The 23,527-nt window shown below is 39.6% G+C and overlaps 1 protein-coding gene across 6 annotated transcripts in view; it reads right to left on the bottom strand.

Moving 5' to 3' along the window:
* Positions 1 to 8,245: 8,245 nt before the first annotated feature.
* Positions 8,246 to 23,527, bottom strand: part of TENT4A (terminal nucleotidyltransferase 4A) — a 60,565-nt gene continuing 45,283 nt past the window's right edge. For 3 of the 6 annotated variants that reach the window (XM_061449187.1, XM_061449184.1, XM_061449182.1), the window contains 2 exons: positions 19,532 to 19,690; positions 8,246 to 10,511 (listed from right to left, as the gene is read on the bottom strand). In XM_061449187.1, coding sequence (XP_061305171.1) covers positions 10,332 to 10,511; positions 19,532 to 19,690 — 339 coding nt within the window. In that variant the 3' untranslated portion in view covers positions 8,246 to 10,331. The remainder of the gene's footprint in view (positions 10,512 to 19,531; positions 19,691 to 23,527) is intronic. The other 3 variants (XM_061449183.1, XM_061449186.1, XM_061449185.1) reach the window with 3 other exon arrangements.

Genomic DNA, 23,527 nt, shown 5'->3' with positions numbered 1-23,527 from the left:
TTCTTTCAGGTCACTGAGACCTGACTGTACAAGTAGGTGGGAGAAGAATGTGGGGAAGGGACAGAGGAATTTATTCCATTTAGATACAATGACCCTGTGGTAGATCTCTCCTTTCTAATGGGAGGATCCTTCTCACTGATAAAGAACTAGCCTTTTTTCAAGCCATTGCAGACAGCTAGGAGCCACGCAATGAGAATTTAAATAGCTGTCGTGCCTACAGGATTGCATTCCTCAATGTCAGATGCCTCCCCACCTTTCCTCTCCAACACTTTTGAATTTGGACTTATCTGTATCAGTAGGGCAATGAATAGGAATGAGAAGCAAGAGCCATCACAGGACTAACTAGGCTAGGTCAATGGGTGCAATGAAATTCTCATCCCATTTTATTTACTGAAGTGCTCAGGGTCATTGGAGGGGACTGAGAAGTTGCATGCCTTTTTTCTTCCATATACCACAGGAGCATCTGACAGGAAACACAGTAAAACCACATGTACTTCTCTCAACCAATTACGTCCAGTCAGATCTTCTACTTTTGTCATCCTTAAATTTGAAATGACAACCAGCTAGTATGCTCAGCATCCCCAGGAGGCAAGTCACTCCTACATCAAAGCCAAAGATCAAAAGTTTGTCAATACAAGAATGGTGCAAACTGGTGTCAAAATGCTGAACTAGGGATGACAGATACCATCACCCAGCTTTTTATAAGATATCGGAAGACCTAACTTGAGCTTTGATGAATCTTCAGATGAAGTAGATCCTCAGGTGTGAGAACGTTCTTCAAAACTATGCCTGTAGTTCCTGCCATGACTGCGTAAAAAAAAAAAGAAAGAGGATTAAACCATTCTCTTTTATTTTTCTTCCCCTGAAATGAGGAAAGCCACAGGTAATTTAACCAGTACACCTCTGGACTTGTAATAAAAGAAAATCACTAATACTACTGGAAGCTAAGGCCCAGTTAGTATTAAACTTAGCTAGAGGTATTAAAAATAACAGGAAGGGATTCTACAGGTACACAGCAAATAAAAAACAGACTAGGGAGAATGTAGGCCCCCTCAGGAAGCTCTCGGGAGAACTAGATACACAGGATTTGGAGAAGGCTGAGGTTCTGAATGATTTCTTTGCTTCGGTCTTCACTGGCAAAGGCTCTGACCAAACCACCCAAGTCTTGGAAGGCAGATGCAGGGACTGTGAGAATGAAGACCTTGGGCCCACTGTAGGAGAGAAACTGGTTCGAGACCATCTTAAAAATCTGAACGTGCACAAATCCATGGGTCCTGATGAGATCCATCCATGGGTCCTGAAGGAGCTGGCAAATGAAGTTGTGAAGCCCCTGGCCATCATATTTGAGAAATCATGGCAGTCAGGTGAAGTTCCCGATGACTGGAAAAAGGGAAATATAACCCCCATTTTCAAGAAGGGGAAAATGGATGACCCGCGGAATTACAGACCAGTCAGTGTCACCTCTGTGCCTGGCAAAATCTTGGAGCAGATTCTCCTGGAAGGCATGCTAAGGCACATGAAAAACAACAAGGTGCTTGGTGACAGCCAGCATGGCTTCACTAAGGGGAAATCCTGCCTGACCAATTTGGTGGCCTTCTATGATGGGGCTACAGAACTGATGGGCAGGGGTAGAGCCGTTGATGTCATCTACCTGGACTTGTGTAAAGCCTTCGACACTGTCCCACACGACATCCTTGTCTCTAAACTGGAGAGACATCAATTTGATGGATGGACCACTCGGTGGATAAAGAACTGGCTGGATGGCCGCACACAAAGAGTTGTGGTCAATGGCTCAATGTCCGGCTGGAGACCAGTAACGAGTGGTGTCCCTCAGGGATCGGTGTTGGGACCGATCTTGTTCAACATCTTTGTCGGTGACATGGACAGTGGGATTGAGTGCGCCCTCAGCAAGTTTGCTGATGACAAAAAGCTGTGTGGTTCAGTCGATACCCTGGAGGGAAGGAATGCCATCCAGAGGGACCTCGACACACTTGTGAGGTGGGCTGATGCCAACCTCATAAAGTTCAACCATACCAAGTGCAAGGTCCTACAGCTGGGTCAGAGCAATCCCAGGCACAGCTACAGGTTGGGCAGAGAAGAGATTCAGAGCAGCCCTGCGGAGAAGGACTTGGGGGTGTTGGTTGATGAGAAAATGAACATGAGCAGGCAGTGTGTGCTTGCGGCCCAGAAAGCCAACCGTATCCTGGGCTGCATCAAAAGGAGCGTGACCAGCAGGTCAAAGGAGGTGATCCTGCCCCTTTACTCTGCTCTCGTGAGACCTCACCTGGAGTATTGTGTGCAGTTCTGGTGTCCTCAACATAAAAAGGACATGGAACTGTTGGAACAAGTCCAGAGGAGGGCCACGAGGATGATCAGGGGACTGGAGCACCTCCTGTATGAAGACAGGCTGAGGAAGTTGGGGCTGTTCAGCCTGGAGAAGAGAAGGCTGTGTGGAGACCTCTTAGCAGCCTGCCAGTATCTGATGGGGGCCTATAGGGATGCTGGCGCGGGGACTCTTCATTAGGGACTGTAGTGATAGGACAAGGGGTAATGGCTTAAAACTTAAACAGGGGAAGTTTAGATTGGATATAAGGAGGAAATTCTTTACTGTCAGGGTGGTGAGGCCCTGGAATAGGTTGCCGAGGGAGGTTGTGAATGCTCCATCCCTGGTGGTGTTCAAGAGCAGTTTGGACAAGGCCCTGGGTGATATGATTTAGTGTAAGGTGTCCCTGCCCACGGCAGGGGGGCTGGAACTAGATGATCTTAAGGTCCTTTCCAACCCTAACGATTCTATGATTCTAAGTGTTTCCTCTGATACGTCTTAGGTTCGCATATCATCTTTACAAGACAGGTTGATGAATTTCATCATGCTGTCAAAAAATATGCCCAGGTCTCCCTCCTGTCTATCATTTCTAAGGCATGAGCTTTCAGTATCTGAAAGCACCTATACATTTTTAATTTCCAGCTTTGCACTTTGTATCTCATTCCATCTCTAATACTCAGTACAACAAAACTTCAAGACCGAGTATTGGTCACACTTGCCACATTTTTCACATCAGCAAATTCATCCAGTGCATGGCAATTGTTGTGCCACGATCTTCAGCAAACACAGCCAAGTTAGCTGTTTCCAAAGTTAATCTTCAACTAACTGCACCACCTTGGCCCAAAAATTTGCACTCAGCGCCACCTATCGATTCCACTCCGGTTAAGTAGAAGGTAACACCCTGGTTCCTTCACCGTGTGCCACTGAATCATGCCATACACTTTACTGAACAATTTAAAAACAAACTATTTGGTTTTAATAGCAGAAACATTGGGCTAGGCATTACAATACATTGGATAAATTAGCGTTAAATTATGACCCAGTTTCTAATTAGCCCTGTTCTACTTTTCCACAGAAATAAAGATGGAACACTGAGTTGTCCAGAAAATTACTTTTGCTATTTCTTAGAGTATCTTAGAGATCCTGGAGCTCTTTGCCATACATCATAGTAGCACTATGACGTTATCTGCTGGTGGCTTTGAGTGCTTAGTAGTAGATCTGCAGGTTGGCATGTCACAGTCCCCATTCTGCTGGGATGGTTATTTTGTATTTCAAGTTAAGATCATTAAGCTCTTAGATTTCAGTTCCTTTTGCTTTGTGGAAATATTCTTTTCTATATACCCACTCCTGGTGAATATTATTCTCTGATTTCTACAGTGCAAAGTAAGGGACAGCTCTGATCTAGACCGATATGATCTAGAGGTATTTAGGTAAAAAACTTAGACGAATAGCAGCTTCCAAATCTTGCCTCTAAAGGAGGCTTTTTATTATGGATTCAGCTCCATCAACGCTGTTTTCCTACCTTTCAGGTAGTATTAGCATAAGTAATCTACCTCCTCCTGTACTGCAGAATAAATGGAAACAAGCAGATTTTAATGATCAAAGTTTTCCATGATGGATGTACTTAACTATCAACAGGAAGAAAAGGTGAAGGACTTCACATTTTTAAGTATTCTTCTGGTGTCTTACACAGACCACTACTCCTGCACATCTTCACTTGTATCACCATTGCAAATGCAAGTTGACTGAAATCAGCAGAGACAAGCTATAGGTTCATCAGTTACAATAATGCATTTTACTCAGGAAGATTTATTGTTTTACTTCTCAACCAGTGATCCTGTTGGTCCTAGAATGTGCCAATACACTTGATAAAGTGCAGGATAAAGAAAAAAAAAAAAACAAACCAAACCAAACCAAAAAAAAAAAAAAACAAGAAAAAAAATACAATTCCTGCCTGGCTTCTGTCCTCCTTAAAGCACTTCATAAACCCAGCAGAGATGAAGTAAAACCAAAAAATAATTTTTTTTTTTTTGTGATGATACATACAAATTTAGACCAGGAGGAGCCTTACAGAGGTCATGTGGCCTGGCTTCCTGGCCCAACAGGACTGACTCTGAAGTTAGATTGGGCTCTTTGGGGCTTTGTCCAGGCAGGCTTTTAAGATTTCAACGAATGGAAATTCCACAACCACTCCAGAGTATTTGCTCTCAGTGCTCAACCACTTGTGATTCCTAGCACTCACATCCATAACTTTACATTCCTTGATGACTCCTCCTTAACAAAGGAGTGGTGGGAAACAGAAAGTTGTTTTCTCAAGAACTGGAAAGCTGTTGCAACAGAGCTGCTCTTGAGCAGAAGTGGCAGTATTTTCTCTTAATCTGAGTGGCAACCATGTCTGCTGGGCTGACTTTGCTGCCCCGAGGTCCTTGTAAGGACAGCAGAACAAAATTCACACTTCCAGTCGAGAACTGCATATAAACAAAGTTGCAGAAGACTGCACATAGATGTATGAAGGACCAGTAGATTGATCTTATTCTCTGCTCCTCAGTCTCCTATGATATTTCCATGAGAGAGCAGAGATGATTTGATGATCTCACCCACAATTATGCAATAAGCGATACTCAAGTTGTCTGTTATCGTCTGGTCAAGCAACTCCTGACAATGGTGAGATTTCACCTACTGGTCTTGGCTCCTCAGATTACCTAGATGCTGAAGGGGTGGATATAGCCCATAAGAAGATTGAGCCTTTCCTCTCTGGAAAGGAGAGGCAAGAAATAAGAAATCTTCTTGCACAGATTTTTTCAATAAGGCATCTCTTTGGCAAAGGATCAGTACCAAAGTTTTCACTGATGGAAAGTGGGAATTTTATAGCACAGAGATTATGGGCTTCCAGTTTAAACACTGCCTTTATCCTCTTACACGGAAAATCCTGTAGTAGGAGCTCCGAAATCCCTATTGATTTAGGTTTAAAAATGAGTCAATGAAGCATTTACTTGGAACCCATGTTTCAGTAAAACAGTAGATCAGCCTACCGTTCAGCAACCCTAACTTACTGAAGCAGGGGACAGTTGTGGCACAACTAGGGATTCACAACAGAAAAAGACATAGCATCAGCGGGCAAGGGGAAGGTAGCGGGGGGGTCAGAGAAGATGCCCTTTGCACCCCATATCCTAGCCTGAGTGGCAGTGGCACGAGGGCCATTAGCAATAACATGGCAGAAAGTTTTCCTGATCGCAAGTGTAGATATGTATACGAACAGTATGAGCATGCACATGGGCTGCTCCTTGATGGAAAAAGACCTCCACTCATTCTTATGCTCATGCAATAGTTCCTCATTAAAAATGGTTCATTAAAAAAGCAAATCGTTGGAGGATTTGAAAACTGAAAGACTGCTGTGAAATAGGTAACAGTACGCTAAACTTTTGCAGTAGTGTGACACTGAGAAGAAACGCAACCAGAGCTTTGGGCAACAATTTTGTATGTTTCAGGTACAAAGATGTCCTAACAAGAGGCATCCCCATCATCCTTTCACTGAGAATTGTAGCCTGCAACCATAGCAACCATAACCAATTATAACATTATATAGCAGATATTCTAGTAAGAATCCTTGGTTAAAAGGTTAAAAACATTTTGCCCAATAAATCTCTTGCAGATACAAGCTGTCCACAGGTTTCCTTAATTTATCTCTTACTGCCAAGAACATAAGAAGGATTTCTGTCATCCAGAATAGGCAAGGCACCTCCACTGAAACTTGTGGTGTGTTGGAAGTAAAAACAGAAACAAGCACAACCAGAACAAAAACAAATTTAACAGAAGTTAATATCCTGGTTGAAAAGAAAGCTTAAAGCTATCTGAAGATGATTTTGGGAAAGGTCAGCCACAGCATTCTTCTGCTTGTGAACTCAAGGTTCAGTAAATGATCAATATTGTCAAACTGACACCATGTTCTGTTACAGGCAAATTAAACAGTAACCTATACTGGGTCTGAATCATGGGGTTTATTCACAAACTAACAAGATTAGAGCTCTGACCCCAGCTGGTTATTTCACACACTCATGCACTCACTCCCCCAAAGCATTATGCTTAATCTCACCTCCCTTCCCAGCAGGGAGACTTGCTGCTGGCACATGAAGGTCAGGCAGAAAAGCCAGTCCCTTCACACTATACAGCTACCCAGTTACCAGTCCAGGGCAGTATCAGCCAAGGTCCTGGGGCACACCCAGTGTTTTTCTCCATGCATCGTCTCCAGTGTCTTTCTTTTAAGGTCTCCTTTCTAAGACCACTTCCAAAATCCTCCTTTTTGGCACTCCATCTACTTTCCAGAACACTCCAAGCCCCAATCAAAATAATCACTGTGGAGAAGTACAGAACATGATCAGCCACCTGATCAACAGCTCTGTCTCTTGAGAAATAGGGTTTAGCCCAGGTGTTACTAAATTTATAACAGGATACTGGCAGCAGCCACCAAGTATAAGGTGATTGTTGTCAGCTTGGCACCACTCACTGGGAGTGAGTGAACAAGTTACCTGACTGGGTTTAAACCACGACACCTTGCAAGCTCAGAAGTTGACAAATTCACCCCATCCACATATACCCCGACTTACCTGCTGCCTGTTATCTGTTACCTGCATTCAAAATGTAAGTTTACTTTTTGCCCACAAATGATAGAGAGGTCACACTGCTTAAAGGTACACTACACTCTTAACACTGTTCTTTGACAGACTGTCGCTATGCCCATTCTCAAGATGCTGTCCCATACATAGCTGTTCCAGTGGAAAGAAATACAGCTGAACTAACAACACTGCACCAGCAGTCACACTTTTGTCTTCTTACCCTGCCTCAGTACAATGGGATGGAGTACAGAAAGAATCCAACAGCAGCAGTGACAGCTGTTAGAAATAGCAACAGATAGCAACTGAGCTCCTTCTACAATGCACTCTGTGGATCCTGTTCATTAAATCAATTTGCGGTCTCTTCCTTCCACATCTAAAGTCCATGACTAATTTTGCCTGTAAACAGTGTACAAAACAGTCAGTAGGGCTGGGAAACAGATCATGTGGGCATCAAATTATAATTGAAGAACAAGGGTTCAAATTGTCAAGGAGACTCCTAATGCATTAAAAGACTAACAAGGATAAATAGTTGGGCTGAATCTGTGGGAAGAATAAAGCAAAGTCATCAACTGGACAAGAAAAGGGAAAGGTGGAGCCCAGGAAAACTGACATTCTAAGACCAGCGCTGCTGCACTAAATCTTTGTGTCTGCAGAGATTACACATTCTTCTGTCAATCATGTCCCACTGGCTAACTGATCTTTACAGAAAAAAAGTTACTAACCCAGCTGTTATTGAGTGCTTAGTATTTTCTCATCACTTCTCTATTTTTCTCCAGTGAATGCTCACTAAGACTGACCAAGTACTACAGACCTCTTTGATTCTCAGTTCCTAGCCCTGCATTACTGTCTATCAAAAACACTTCAGTTCCCTTTCCTGGAGTTCATGGATTTACAAAAAAAAACCTCACAAGCTATGTCCAAGCCCTAAGGAGGCTGAAAACAGGACAAAAATTTTAAAAGTGATTTAGAAACTACAGGAAGAGACTTGTACAGAATGCTAAGGTATCCCGAGGGATCAGTTAGTCAGTTCCCAACAATATTCTTAAAAGAGAGGATTATCTCCAGTTCCTTTGCTCTCTCATTATCAAAGAGTCAAATCCACCACTACAAACCCAACAGCCATGTTCACTACTCCAGTTCTTAACACATCACAAACCTTTGCAGAGGGGGTCCATCCACCTTCCAAGCTCATTCTGAAGGTGTTCAGCACGAACAATTTAAAGCAGATGTGCAAAGTGCAAGTCAAACAGCAGGATAAGGTCATGTACTTCTTCATCCATTAAATTCCCCATAAAAATGTACAGAAGAGTGACTGGTCTCCAAAGTTTATTAAAAATCAAAGAATAGAAAACTTTACATAAAAATATGTCAATTTTAGCTTCCACATAGTTGTCCACACAAAAAATTTAAACATGATCTCCTTTTAAACCTGTAGCACATAACCACAGTGATAGCCAGGCCAATTTATTTGGTTCACCATGACTGAAGTGTTACATGATACCACTTTTCAAATGAGCTTTGCTTTAAAATGGACACTAGTATAAGACACCAACTAAAGCCTTTGAAGGCTCTTTAATGCAGTTATGCTCAATATTGCTAGTGTGTGAAGACTAAGCAGTACAGGCTCATGTAACAGCCCTTAGATATTATTGATGAATCAGCTCACAATTTGTAAAACTTTTTTTAAATTGTGATGAGTCTGGAGCATTAAGACAAACTTTTTGCGAACAGATATGCGCTACTCTACTTTGGAATGTTGCCCTCTATCCCCTCAATGACCTGTTCATGTTTGACAGATTCAGTAATAACATGAACTCCTTCTGCATCAAAGGCATACAGTGTATAAAAAAGCTTCATGCTTGACACCTCATTTTAATATTCAGGTATCAGTTTTAAAACCTTCTGTATCCGTACACAGTTTAGATGTCCTGTTAACACGATTCTTCAGCTTTCTCTGCGAGTGGATTTATATAACTGATCTGTAGTTTTCTGTATAGCTTAAGAGCTCTCATTAAAAGAAATGTGAAGTTAGAGGGCATGAGATGTGACCTAGTCCCAGGACAACTGTGGTGCTTTAAAAACTCAGGGTTAGGCAGGATGTACATTTTTCAAAAAGTTAAAGACAGTGTTTGTCATGGCAATACACACTTGCATAGTATACCTGTATGCATCTGTAAATTTAGTGCCAGCCACTCATACTGTGTACAACACTGGGCTGTGCTCTCCTGCAATACATGAAAAGATACTTCTCGTAATGCTTAGAGCAGCTGAAGTACTTTTTATATATTTGCTCTTAACAGAACTAATGCATACTGCTATACAGATTCCTTAATGGAATCAACATATTTCCTTTCTCCACATTCCTTAAGCCGGGTACCTCTGTTTAATAATGTTGTTTGAACCCAAACATTAACAGGTTACGTTACTAAAATACATCAAAGCGTGTAGTTCACAGCTTTTTAATTTCACATCAGGACTTGAACCAACCTTTTTCCCCTGCCCGTCAAAAGTTTTATTTCTGGTACTACAAATGCTGGATTTGTTGTCTAGTTAAAGGAATAAAATTAAAACTCATTGGTCAGAGCAAGACAACTGATAGAGGCCAGACAATGAGCTAAAAAACACAGGGTCAAAATGCTTTGGAGCTAATACCTTCTTAAAACTGTAAGCCAAATCGCACTTTCATTGTGAATCAAGAAGCCTCAAATATTACCAAATGTCATGTTTGTAACACTGCTCAGACAACCTGCCAAAACTATGAACCCAACTTAGATAATGCAACCTGGGAAAGGATCTGTAAATTAAAAAAACCTCCTCCCCTTAAATATAACTTATGTGACAATATGAAATTAAATTAAAAATTCCAAGTTATTGCACAAATTATACTTCCGATATTTACAGAGAAAAAAAAATCTGAACTTTGAAACAGAAACAGGAGAGCAGCAAATTTACTTCTATGAATTCCCAACGTGATTTGCTGCAAAGAGGGGAAAAAAAAAAAAGAGGGAAATAAAGAATTCCAAGGGGCTGAAGTTTCCTTCACTTCCAAAATAAAACAAAACAGAACCCACAAAGGAACAGATGTCGCCACAGCAAAAAAGCCACAGCATTTGTAAATGTCCTTGCAGTTCTATTGTGAGAGCTGCTTCGGCGCTGTATGAACCATTGTGGGAAGGCAGAAAACAAACTTCCACATTTAATAAGGCTTCACAGATAAGCACAACTACTTCTTGAAGATGGGCTGAACCACCACACAAAGAAACATGCAAAGAAGTCAGCTGCAGATATTTGGCAACACCAATAAAACGATGTGCTGGACGCTGGTCTCTATCCCTCAAGTCGAGTGGCATTCCCTCAGTCTGTCTGAACAGGGAAGGTCATTTTGGCATCTGCCATTATCTGCTCAGACTAATAGGCAAACTGTCTCTGTGTTTTTTTCTCCTCCAGATATTACGATTGTACTGGTGATGTCCTCGGTTACCAACTGGTTGCCTCATGCCTCCACTGCTGACAGGGCTGTAGCTGTTGCCTTGGTTATGAGTCCCCTTCATGGAAAACTTCATTCCACTGTGCTGCTAAAAAACCACAAGATAAGCACTCAGTTTAGGCATAAAAACAACTGAAACAAAACACATATTACCAGTGGTATTTCCTCAACATACAAGTCATTCCCACAGAACACTGCTTGAAGCAACTGGTCTTTTCATGTTTGTCTAATTTTAGCTGTGTGAGTCTGATGGCACTAACAGCTTAAGGAGTGTTTTTTGTCCTGCAAATGAAATGGTACAGAATTCAAAGCATCCTTAAAACCCTTGGATCTCAGTACAAAATACACTCAACTTTGCATCACTCTTATAAAAACAGAGACCTTTCACATTAAATACTAACTATGACAGTCCTGTCTATTTTAGAGGTATCCTAGCAGGAGCATGACCAAGTGAAATACTCAGCAAGACTTTCAGAAACATCATGGATAAATGTTAGGGCATGTTCCTACAAGAACATAAGTCTGCTCTGTCCATAATCTTGCTCACTGACTGGTAAACCAGCTATGGCTTGTAAAGAGCTTGTAAATCCTACTGGCCTGATCATTGGCCTATGCATCTCCTAGACCACACCTCACATCCAGAACAAATGATACACAACACAGCATGATGCTTTCTTTGGAGAGATCTCCAGTAACTTGGAACAGAAACTGGTAACAAGGTTTTAGTGTCAGCCTCAGTAAATCTACGGCACCGTAAGATAGTACAGGCATCCCCATTACTTAATTATGGCCAATAATGCCCATTAATAATGCCCATTAAGGCATATAATAAATTGGTGTACAATATGTAAGGCATACAATTAAAATAGGTGTAAGAATTAAGATGGAAACTGACAGAGACTTCCCAAGTACAGGTAACTTCGATGCACATTTATTGCTGTCAAACATCAGAAAGCTTAAGACAAACAAATGACTGCCTTTAACGAAAGCTAATACATTATTTTGTCTACCATAAGTGGTTAAACAGGAACACCACAAAGCTAACATTTGGGGCAACTGCTTATAATATGAAATATCTTCAGCTTCTTTTGTAAACCCTATTTCCAAACAAGGTTGGAGTAGAAAGAAATATGAGAACACCAAGCCATCATGTCAATTGAGCGCACAAAACATTGAAGGCATAATTCCATAAGCAACATTTTACTGTCAAATTATAATTGGAGGTCTTCTGAGCATACAGAAAAACTGGTGAAGACTTGTATCAAAGAAAAAAGTTAACTGCAAGGTAGTAAAAACTGTTCTTTATTTTGTAAAGTGTGTCCTACAACCACCTAATTAACCTTCATTATGCAACTTCTAGACTCTCAAGATAGACGTGCTAGGTGCTATTCAAAGACTACCAATGGTAAAATACTCAAGGACAAAGCAATGCAATCAAAGAATCCCTCATTCTTAAGACATATTAATTCTTCAAACCCTATTTATTGGCATATGTTGCTAAAACATCTACTAGAAGCTATTTATGAAAGTCAGCAACATGAAACTAAAATTTAGAACACTATATTTTTGACACTCGATTCTCAGCAGGAAATCCAGAAAGCATTATCAAAGCAGTTTTCTGCAAAAACATCAAGATCTCATCTTTGCAAGAAACTGTCAGCCCAAGGCCTATCACTCTCTACAAGTTTAAAGTGCTTCCCCCCTAATGCACAGGCTTGAAAAGTCCTTTTTTATTATCCCTTCTCAGCTTGCCCTTAAGGAGCTTAACACAAGTAAACTTCACCAGACTTCACCTCATTGCCTTTCAGATGTTAAGCAGCTCAAGATCCAGCAGAGACTCTTGCAGAACTTTGCTGGTGAACTCCCATTTACTACAAAAATTGAATCTTAGTTTCTCATCTTCTAACTAGTTACCTGCTCACAAGAAGACATTTATCTTAATTTCTTTCAGAACCTTTGGTACAAGAAATTTACTTCATGTCTTTTGGAAATCCCAAGAGGTTGTACCAAACAGCTTTCTCTTGCCCACACACTTCTGTATATTCACATGCTCAGGACTCCCATAATCACTACAAAATTGCATGTCTCTAAGCAGATGACAGCCACAGAGAGTATTAGAAAATCAAAAAAGAAATCCCTTCATCTGTGATGACAGACAAATCTTTGGTTTAGATGTTTTGATTTCTTCAGATCTGTTTCTCTCAACAGAATAATCTCCTCTCCCAGCATAGGGCTACTGATGAATGACATGGTTTGTAGTTTGTTTTGTTGTTGGGATTTTTGAGAAGTCTGCTACCTTCTCTGCAAGATCGGAAGGGAAGACTTCTTGTAGAGAAGTCTGCTGACAGGATAAAAAAAGTTTTCAGATATTTTAACAGAAATGTAAGAAAAGGATGCTCCTGGCCTTTACCCCAAACAGCAGCAATTTGGTGGCAATTGAATTATCAAGTAATTATTTGCTAAGGAAACAAAACTTTTGTATAGTAAATTTGCCAGTACTGAAGAATAAAAGTGCTGAAATTCAAAGACCATCAATATTGAAAAGGAAAATTTATAGCCAGAAATAAATGACCTACACTTTGAAATAACCCAAGTAACATAGAGCTGAAGTCTAAACATAAACAGGTTACTAAATTGTTTTGGTGTTTCTTTTTTTTGCCTTCTAGCATCTCTGGTGTAAGCAGACAAAAAAGCAGAGAAGTGTAAGCAATGAAACTGAAGCATCAGTACTCTAAGAGATTATAAATACAGCACTCAAAAATAATTGGCACGAACCTACAAAGCTAAAGAAAGTTTAGAAAAGTCATAAGACCATTTAGAAAGATCAAATATTTACTATTTTGTTATTAAAACTACAGGATTAATGGCTGTAGTATCACATAGTCTTATAGTCAACATAACTGTATCTAGTGTGCAGTTGATCAGAATTGCTATCAAACTCATGATCAAAATCATTCCATGTCAGATATTAGAGTAGTATTCAGAAGAACTTTAATGCAGCATTAACATTTTAAGTATCCCCTTAAATACCTTAATATACAACCTCAAAAGATTTTATACAGTTCTTTTCAATTTCTCACCCTATTTCCAAATCCTCTATTATAGGCTTGAAGCAAAACAACCCATAAGGAATCCTTTTTTAAAGGATTTATGTTCACTTTCCCACTTTTGGAGCATAACAACATCTGGAAATATACTAAAAAAATGCATCTTGCATGTAAGTAATGTTTGACTTCTTGTTCTTTATGAAATACATTTACTGTTTTGCAGAGAAAGAACAGGTAATGACCTAATCAACATTTTAGTCATTACTGCACAAGCAATAAATCAAGTATTAGGCAACGATTCAACCTAGCTTTATTATTTTAAATTAGTTAACAGGATTCTACAGGATATTGGCACCAGCTACCTGGATGTTCTCTTAAACTGGAAAGATTTATGACAGGTTTAGATTTGTAAACTTAAGTACAGCAAAACTAAAATAAGTTCTTACTCAAGTTGTTTTGAACTGGTGATCTGGAGAAGTAAGGCCCAAATCACCGCAAACATCAGACACTTTCCCTCTTTTTGGGCCCCTTGCCTCCACCTACTGGCTATTTTCAGCTACAAGAATGATTAATCCTACAAAGATTTTCTAAAAGAAGCCAAAACCCCTTTCTGCTCCCATTAAAAGGAGAAAACAGCATTTATACAACCAGCTGAGAGAGCAGCGAGGGAAAAACAAAATAAATAAAATCAATATGGAGCCTAGAAAGAGCTCAGAGGCAAGAAAAGTTTTAGATATTTCTTATCTACAGAATGAAAGACTCAAAACCACAAGGGAGCAAGTTACATTATTCATTTCTTATTTTACTTCATGCGGTAGCTCTGCCAGTAGCCTGCAACAAAGGGCAGCTTTCGGTTCTCTTCACCTTTAACAACAGGTTAGACAGCTATTAGTATGATCAGTTCAAAGCTAAACCAGTATTTGAGAGATCAGAGGGCCTAGACCCCAGAATGAGTGACTGATGTAGATACTACCATCTCAATCTGAGCATATTATTTAACTACCTTATGATAAAGAAAGTAGAATCTGACACACAAAATAAAGACCCTTTTTGATCCTGTCACCCATCAAGTTTCAAAAAGGAGAGGCTAGAGTCAAAACACCACTGTAAGACAGAATTCATACTTCAACTTAGCTACTGCTGTGACATGGGCCATGAAGTGTTATCTGCATACTTGTCATTAAGGAGAACAGGAGATAATAGCTTCTCTAGCATAAAGCTGAGAATTTTAGACCTTAAACAGAAATTTTTCCTGAGATTTCTCACTTCTTCATTTGGAACAAAAGCGTATTACTATAGTGAGCAGACCCAAAACACTTTCCAAATTACAAGCTGATATCACTACAGTATGTGTGAAAGTCAGTAGAGGAAACGCATATGTGAATAAACAGATCAATCTCAGTTTGGGAGCAATTACAGTGACATTGGAAGGTAAAGGTGCACTACACAAACAAAAATCAGGTATTGCTTCTACACTTCCACAAGTAACCTTCACTTATGATAGGTTTATTTATGTTGCTAAAAACTATTTACACTTTGTGTCTTTCCTGCAACCCAAAAAGTATTCAGGAAGCAACCACCAAGGTGGTCAGGGACTTTCAGACAGTCATAGAATCATAGAATAGTTAGGGTTGGAAAGGACCTTAAGATCACCACGTTCCAACCCCCTGTCATGGGCAGGGACACCTCACACTAAACCATGCCACCCAAGGCTCTGTCCAACCTGGCCTTGAACACCACCAGGGATGAAGCATTCACAGCTTCCTTGGGCAACCCATTCCAGCGCCTAAGGATACTGCCACAATACTGCGTGGAAACATCTAGGCTGGATGTTTATATGGAGACCTCTGGAGATTAATTTCATCCAACCTTCTGTTGTAAATTAAGTCAGATTAGGTTATCCAGGGTCTAGTCAAGATGAGTCACTTTCCATACACAGAAGGATATCACCATATAAAGACTGTTTATATAAATACACAACAATCCAAGATAAAATGTATCTTAAGGACGGTTTTCAGCTGAACAACCTCTGAAACACAGATAAAGATTTTTCTTCTCTCTGCTCTTTAGGAAAGGAAATAAAATATCTTTTCGTAATTCTGCATGCATTAAATCAAAAACCAATGTTCCGTCATACACAGAAGACAGGAGTCTGACATTTAGAATCAAAACTGCTTCCATAGTAGCAGTATCCTCCTTCTTTTGCTTCAGAAAATGCATGGACACCAAAAAAGTATTCCACTCTAATTGAGAGCACTCTAAAAACATAAGAAAAATGCCATTTGGTTGACTGAAAAACTTTCAGTGCTTAAACACCTTAATAATGCCACTTAAATCTTCATTGGTGACTAAGTGACCAGCAATCCATGAACAAACTGAACTATTTCATCCCAAAATAACAAAGAAAGTAGCCCCTTCTTCCCTGTGGGAAGTCATGAAGCAATTTCCACCCCCTCCATTCATCTGGACATGCATGCCAATACCTGGTTTTCTGCTTATTCCAGTGGGCAGCCGTGGTTTTGCTATCCAAAGTGAAATTTCAAACTGTTTGTCAGCAAAGCACAAGAATGATTACCTTGAAAAACTGATTATGATGATACCGAAAAGCTGAACTACCTGGAAATTCTCCAATTAATTATGCAGTATATAAACAGAACTGGTAATCACACCAAAGCCATTTCAAAAGAAAGAAAGTATTAGGAAGCTCTAATGGCATAAAATTTGCCAGGAGGCTGCAAGTTGTTCAAGGTAAAGTCAGTGCTCTTGACACTGCCACCTTGTCCTTCTGAGGGTAGTACTGGACACCTAGGTACTGCTTCCAAGCTGAACTGAGAGCAGAGAAAGTTGCCAGGGAAAAGGCTGAAGAGACCATTCAGACAAATTAATCCCTTTCAAAAACCTTTTGAATATGAAAGAACATTTGCTGTTACATAAAAGGCTTGCCCATGTTCAAGTCTATCAGAATAGGAGTCCTCTGAGCTAGTAAAATGTGCCCACTAAAAGTTAAAGTAGGATGGTCTTAAATTACTACAAAGTCAACTACAAAAAGAAACGCACCAACCTAATCCAGCTCAGTCATGCTCCAGAAAGTAACAAATTAAAAGGAGACATTTAGAGCATTCTGGGTAGAATTATTTAACTTCCCACTTCTGGCTTGGCCATAATCCTTATGAAAAAAGAACATGCCTACTTCACAATACATAAACTTTTGGTAAATTCAATGCAAAAGCCCCATCATCCCATCTCTGGATCTGGAATTGCAGATAGCAACAAAGTCTGGTGATTTAACATGAATCTAGAAGTCACATCTTTGTCAAACAAGTCACAGAAGATTTCCTGATTTTTAAACATGTATTCCATAAACTACTAAAGGAAGAGTTAACAAGTACTGGAAAGGACAGCCAAGTAACAGAAAGCCAGAAAAAGTGCTACAAAGCAGTTGTTTTCCAAGACTCAAAATTCCAACAGGGAACCAAAATTCATGCAATACATTGCCTCTTCACAACTAAGGCAAAAACTCGGGATGCCAGCTTCTTTTGTACCAGCAACTGCAAGACTCAAAACTGGATTTTTTATTTTGTCATTTTGATGAAGTTAAGCTCCACAGGGATAGAATAAACTATACTAGGGTTTGTATTATAGGTGAAATTTAACTTAAATTAGCTCTCCAGTTTTATTTAAAAAAAACTTACAAAGCTTCAGACTGTACGCTAGCATGTGAATATTCAATTGCAGATACTAAAAAGCACTATACTGTTCTATTAGATTCTCACTAATAGAAAATATTTCCTGCACAGGTAAGCTGGTTTTGCCTAGGTAAGAGAGGACAGGTAAAGGGGAGAAGAGTAGGCAGGAATGTGTCATCCCTTAGAAAATTAAATGGGGCTTACTAGATGACTGAGGATTGCAGAGGTAACTGGAAAGAACATGTAGAAACAGCTATCAAAGATGATGCCCCTTTTATGTTAACCTGCCTTCAATGAAATGGTAGAATACAAATGGAAAGTATCCTGGTCTAAAGGAAAGAGAATGAAAAACATTTCAGTGAAGTGCCTAAAACAAGCACTTGTGTACTAAGCAGAATTTGGGCATCAAGTTGTAACATGACCCTAACTCAATCGTGGTATTACTGAACATTGAAAATGTTTCCAGATAACATTTATCTAATATCCATCTAAGAGATTCAACCTTTCAAGCACAGATTTAGGGTTGTTTGGGTTTTTTTTGTTTGTTCTGCAGTAAGTGGCAGTGATGATATCTAGACATACAAGTCAAACTCACAAGATGAATTAAAAGTACTCCCTTACATGCCGGGCTTGAAGTATTTTGATCAGCAGCACAAACTTCAGCATTAGGTCAGCAGCTAAAGAGCTGATACTAGGGTCAAACTAGTTAACATCTTCATTAATAACCTGGATTATGGGAGAGGTGACCCTCAGCATGGCTGCAAATACAAAACTGGAAGGAGTAGTTTATACATAAGACAGTTTTGCTGCCAGAAAGAGAAATCACATGAGGCTGGAGACATAAGCTTGCAGGAATCTCATGAAGTTTGAAAAAGGAAGATGCTAAACTCTGCCCTTGGGAAGGAATAATCTCATGCACCAGAACACACTGGGCACTGACCACCTAGAAGGCAGCCTGGCATAAATCACCAGGGATTCTCAGTGGACAAGCTGAACATCAGACAGCAACACCCTGAGCTATATTAGGAAGACTATCTCTAACAGGTGAAGGGAGGTGATCATTTCCCCTCAGCTCAGCACTGGTGAGGCCCCATACAGAGTGCTGGGCCAAGGTCTGGGCTCCCCAGTAACAAAGTGACATGGGCATATGGGAGTGAGTCCAATGAAGTTCCATGAAGATAAATAAGGTCAAAAACATTTGTGATATAAGGAAATAATGACACAGCTAGGGCTATTTTATCTCAAAAAGAGGGAGCTTGGGAAGGATCTTCTTGATGGGTCTAATGAGACAGGTAAAGAAGATGGAGCCAGACTCTTCCCACGAAAAGAACAAAAAGCAACGGGTATAAGCTTAATGCAAAGAACGCCATCTAAATTTAAGAAAAAGCTTTTACTAGAACAAGTTGCCCAGAGCACTTGGGGAATCTCCATCCTTGGAGACTAAAAACCCCAATTAATATAAAAAAGGACAAGGTCATTAGGTTGAAAATATCCTGGGCCTAGATTCCCAAGGACTGAGAAAAAAGAAAAAGAACCTGACCAAAACTAGGTTTCAAAGAAACCAGCTCATTATTTTGTTACCATATGCAACCTACAACCCACAACTTGCATTAAAGCTTATGTGAGGCAGCTGTTTTGACTAATTATTTTAATAATTAAAATTGAGGGAATGTTTTCCTACAGATAGAGGTACTGAGGCTATCAAGAAAACTGAGGATTTTTCTTCCCCTTCTACCATAATGGATACATTAGCTAAAATACTTCAGGCTAGTTGAGTAGCATACAGTTTCCCTGTACATTCACCTCCCAGCACATTTAAGCATACATTTAATATTTTGGTAAAAATTCTTGTTCACATGCCCATAATTGATTTTCTATCTGTAAAATGTATTACAGAAAGTTAAAAGTGTAGTCAGATCTATTCTAATAATTCAAAATCAAGACGACTAGATAAGCCTGGACAGGTCAGTACTATTACTTCAGATACTTCAAAAACTAGCTTACAGATACAGTACCTACATGAAGTTTCTGTTTCAAGAACAGGAAGTTAAATAGCCTAGAGATCTGCAGATAACCAACCCACTGCTTAGGAGTCTGAAATACAACTTAAGGAGTCAGACATCTGACACTACCTTCAACTTACTCCTACATATCAGAGAAGGCTATTACATTCAGAGATGCATCTCAAACACCAAACCCTTTCCCACCCGTTCTTCTTCCCACATGACAGATAAGTACTTTTATGATTACATGAGGTTTGGCACATGCTATATTATCTTCAGAGGCTTTTAGACTGACAGCACAGTGCAAATGATCTACACTTCTGATTTGATTGCTTTCTCATGACAAAGCTGCTCCATTTAGTTGGCTCATACCTGATTACTGGCGGCCATTATCAAGGTTCTCGTAGGCGCAGATTGGGGTTTACCACTTGGCATAGGCAATGCGGGTGGTAAACTGGCCATAAGCTGAGTCGGTGCTTGCAGACTGAACTGGTAAACATTAGGAGCTGTGCAAGGTGGTGTATCAGAATCCTTTTGGCAGAGAAAAAGGGGAAAAGAAAAGCAACTTTACAGAAAGCACAGTATATACAAGCTATGCATGTGAAAATGCACCCAAATATCAACTCATGTGAATACTGTAAAATTTGTTTTTTCCAATGGCAAAAACAAAACACAAGCCAGCACTACGTTTATTTTACACTTCCGTCAAAAGTTTAACTGAACCTGCATCAAGGAGACAATGTCAACAGGCTATGGCAATCACAGATCAGTTCCATTTAGTGCAATCTAAAGCCAAAGTTGCATCTCTACCAAATTTGAATTAAAAGATGGGAAAACTAGGCTGAGAAAAAAAAACCAAAAACAACAACAAACAGAACAAGATCAGCAACACTGTTAGTGATACAAGGGCTACAAGTTTAGGAGTCATGACAGAATCAGTCCTCTGAAGAGTGTTCTGGATTGTACATATCTGTACAGCAAAGTTACTCACTGTAATTGTTATAGTCTTCTCCCATCCTACCCAGCAACAGCAAAGTTAGGGCTCCACCTACCAAGAAACAAGGAGATGGTCTGCCAGTCAAGACTAGTATATGTGCACCAGTCACCCACTTCACTGCCAGTTAAGAGTTCTGCTCCTCCCCACTTTCCACTGGATACCTCAGAGATAATTCTTCAGAGGAAGCAAGATGGATGCAGGATTACAGAAAAAGATACTTTAATGGAACTGGTATTACTGATTACTGTTCCTCCTTTCCAACCTGACCAACAGCAGTTACAGATGCATCATAAGCCATCATACTGGTGATGTTAAAATACTGTGTGCCTGGAGCACTTAGCAGAAAACAGGCAAGGAGGCAAGCACAAATGCAGGTTTTTATACGAATCACCGAGTCTGAGACCACCCAATTGACTGTCTCAATTCTTAAATGATCGATTATTTTGCAAGTTGAGGAAGCTGAAAAGCAAGCTACAGTCTTGTGAAACAACTCTGAACACAGATCCCGTACGACTTATTTTTCAGCCATAACACAATGGCAACAAATAAGTAGCTTTCCCTTCATTTCACTGCTGCTTTTCACTTCGCCCTTAACTCCAAATGATTCTGAACTTGAAAATAATGGGAAAAAAATATTCTTTACCCTACAAACTGATAGTGTTTTTCCATTCCCAGCCATCTGGCTCTAAGTATAGCAAAAGATGGGGCCAATTTGTAGTTTAGGAGTTACCATATTAAAATACATTACTTGGATCATTGTGGATCTTTACTGTTAAAGTAATTACTGAAATATTCTATTGCTCTTTCTTTAAACACTAACTGCTTGGAAGAAAAGACACTTCACTTAAACAAAGCAATATTTAAATAGACCTCCAGCACTACTACTTGACCTCATATGGCCTTGCTTTCTAAATTAGATTCTTCAGTTAGAGAACAGGCTGTCTAGGAAAATATTTTTAAGAACAGAAACAAGAAATATTTTAGAGCTTTTCTTGGAGAAAGAAGATCATTTAAGAGAGACTGACAGTTGTGAGTATCAAGCAGCCTAACAACAAACTATTAGAAAGCAAGTAGTTTTCACTTCACAGCTGAAGTGAGCACTCACAGTAGAAACAGTCTTCAATGAAACTGTCAGCTATTAGAACAATCACTCCTTTCCTGGTCCATATAAAGTGTGCTTACTTAAAAGTAAGCTCCAGAAATAGAGCTGCTCTCCTACTAGGCCAGCTAGTGGTAAAAGCTACAGTACACCTTTGTGAAGCTGTTTCAGATATTTGCACCATGAATTCACTACAGACCTTATCATACACTTGGTATCAAGAATCCATGCAGAAATGTAAGTCTTATTTATGAAATCAGATATTTACCATTTAATAAACATGTTCACATTCAGGCAACTACATGCTGAAACACTGATCAAAATATTAAGCTTAGTTGTTTACACATGCAAAGTTGACCGCCTGGGTGAGATGGCTTTTTTTCTCATTTGCCCAATCCTGTGATATTAGCCACAGGAACAGGCTAAGGTCTCCACCAAGATTAAGCTGATGCATTAATTAATTACATGGTAGAGTCCGATATAAGGGCAAGAACTTTGATTTTTACGCTGAAGTTTCTTTAAACATTATTGGCCATGGAATTATTAATAAGCTTATTAAAAAAAGTAGTGAAAAATAAAGAGGGGGTAGTCATGTTTGACTAGACAACTCCTGAGCCTGTTCACAAGTCACCATGAGAAGGAAGGTAAGACAGAAAAGGGGATCATACTGTCTCTCCAAACCAATTCATTATCTTCTGCAATGGAACCTTCACAAACCTGATCAAATAGTTTTAGTCTCTACTTAAAGACTCCTTATTTTTCTCTTCTGCTTAGATACCTTGAAGAGTCACATACCTAGCCCACCTGGGACACTTCCCCCATTTATAAGATTTCTAAGGGGTTTGTGCAACAAAAAGTTAACTCCCATATGGAAGCAGCAGCAGATGGAAGACAAAAAGGAGTCATATGGTTTAACTCAGACTAGATAAATTTCAGCACAAGGAAGCTTGTGTTGCTTTATTTAAATTTTGTAATGAGTACGTTCTTCTGCCTCAATGTTATTTACCAATACATGTCTCATAGAAGCAGACTGTATCTCTCCTGGATTGCTATATGGAGCTGATGTAACGATTCAGAAGCATCAAAGTTCTTTTGTGAGGAAGAGCATTACCTTTCTTACTCAAACTAAAACGTTAACCTCAGTGATGAGAAAATTGAGCTCAATGTGAACAAAAGTGATTTTCCACAAGCATTGCCTACACTGAGGGATTAAGTCTTACTTGGTCTTCTGGACAGGATTCTGAAGTGTGATGTATAAACTTGAAGCATTACAGAAGCTCAGAAAATCTTCAGGTAAGTAAATGCAGGTAATAATGCTGACACTTTAGATCCACATCTGGAAGACAAAAGACCTAACCCTTACCAGGGCAAGGGCTACAGAGCCCTTTTTAACATTGTTTACATTGTAAAAATATGAATGTAAAATAAAGGGGTAAGATCCCTCAACTGATTTTAGTAAATAATCTAAGGATAAAAGCTACAAGGACTGCACTAAGAGCCAAGGTAAGTTCCTGATGTCTTGAATATTATTACTATGGATGCTAATCATAGAATCCCTCATCCTGCAAGGAAAATATCGTCTAGAGATCATTATGGAGAAGAGGGAGCCTACATGAATACCAGAGAGGGACGAGTCATCGGGGACTGTAGTGATAGGACAAGGAGTAATGGGTTTAAACCCATCTGAAATGGGAATTTCAGATACAGGCTCAGGTACCTGCCAGATACAGGTTTCTCCTACTGGGAACGTTCCACTTTAAAACATACTCTTTAAGCCAGTTTCAAATTCCTGAGTAAGAACTTAGTACCTGGAAGGCAGATTTCTACTATTCATAGCCTTGATTACCAAAGAGTCAAGTCTTTAATTTACCTTATTAGAAAGAAAACAAATTATAGAAGACACCTAGCAACCCAAATGTTACTGATGAACTCTCATTTAATTGCAAATTTTGCTTAAGAAATGGGATTCTCTAGCCTCCTGTCTAGACAGAAATAGTGAAATACTGCAGTCATATGAAAGATGAAGAGCTGAAGCAATCTTACAATACAAATTTCTCTTCCTGACACTGGAAGAGAACTACAAAAAAGATACTTCACTGTTCTGCAAAATGCATCTCCCATTATAACAAGTCCCAGAACCTCATCAGCAAGAGAATACTCACCAGGAGCTCCTTATTAATTAGGTCTGGCTATAGCATCTTATTTCAACTCCATTAATAACTCCAGGCTTAAGATACAAGACAAACTGTAACGGTACATTAATTCAAGACAA

The sequence above is a fragment of the Pezoporus flaviventris genome, unplaced genomic scaffold, assembly GCF_033815535.1.
Source record: "Pezoporus flaviventris isolate CSIRO_AGI_PZ_B2104156 unplaced genomic scaffold, CSIRO_AGI_Pfla_v1 ptg000007l, whole genome shotgun sequence".
Lineage (NCBI taxonomy): Eukaryota > Metazoa > Chordata > Aves > Psittaciformes > Psittacidae > Pezoporus > Pezoporus flaviventris.
The sequence above is the reverse complement of the archived record's forward strand: the minus strand, read 5'-3'. Positions and strand labels throughout refer to the sequence as shown.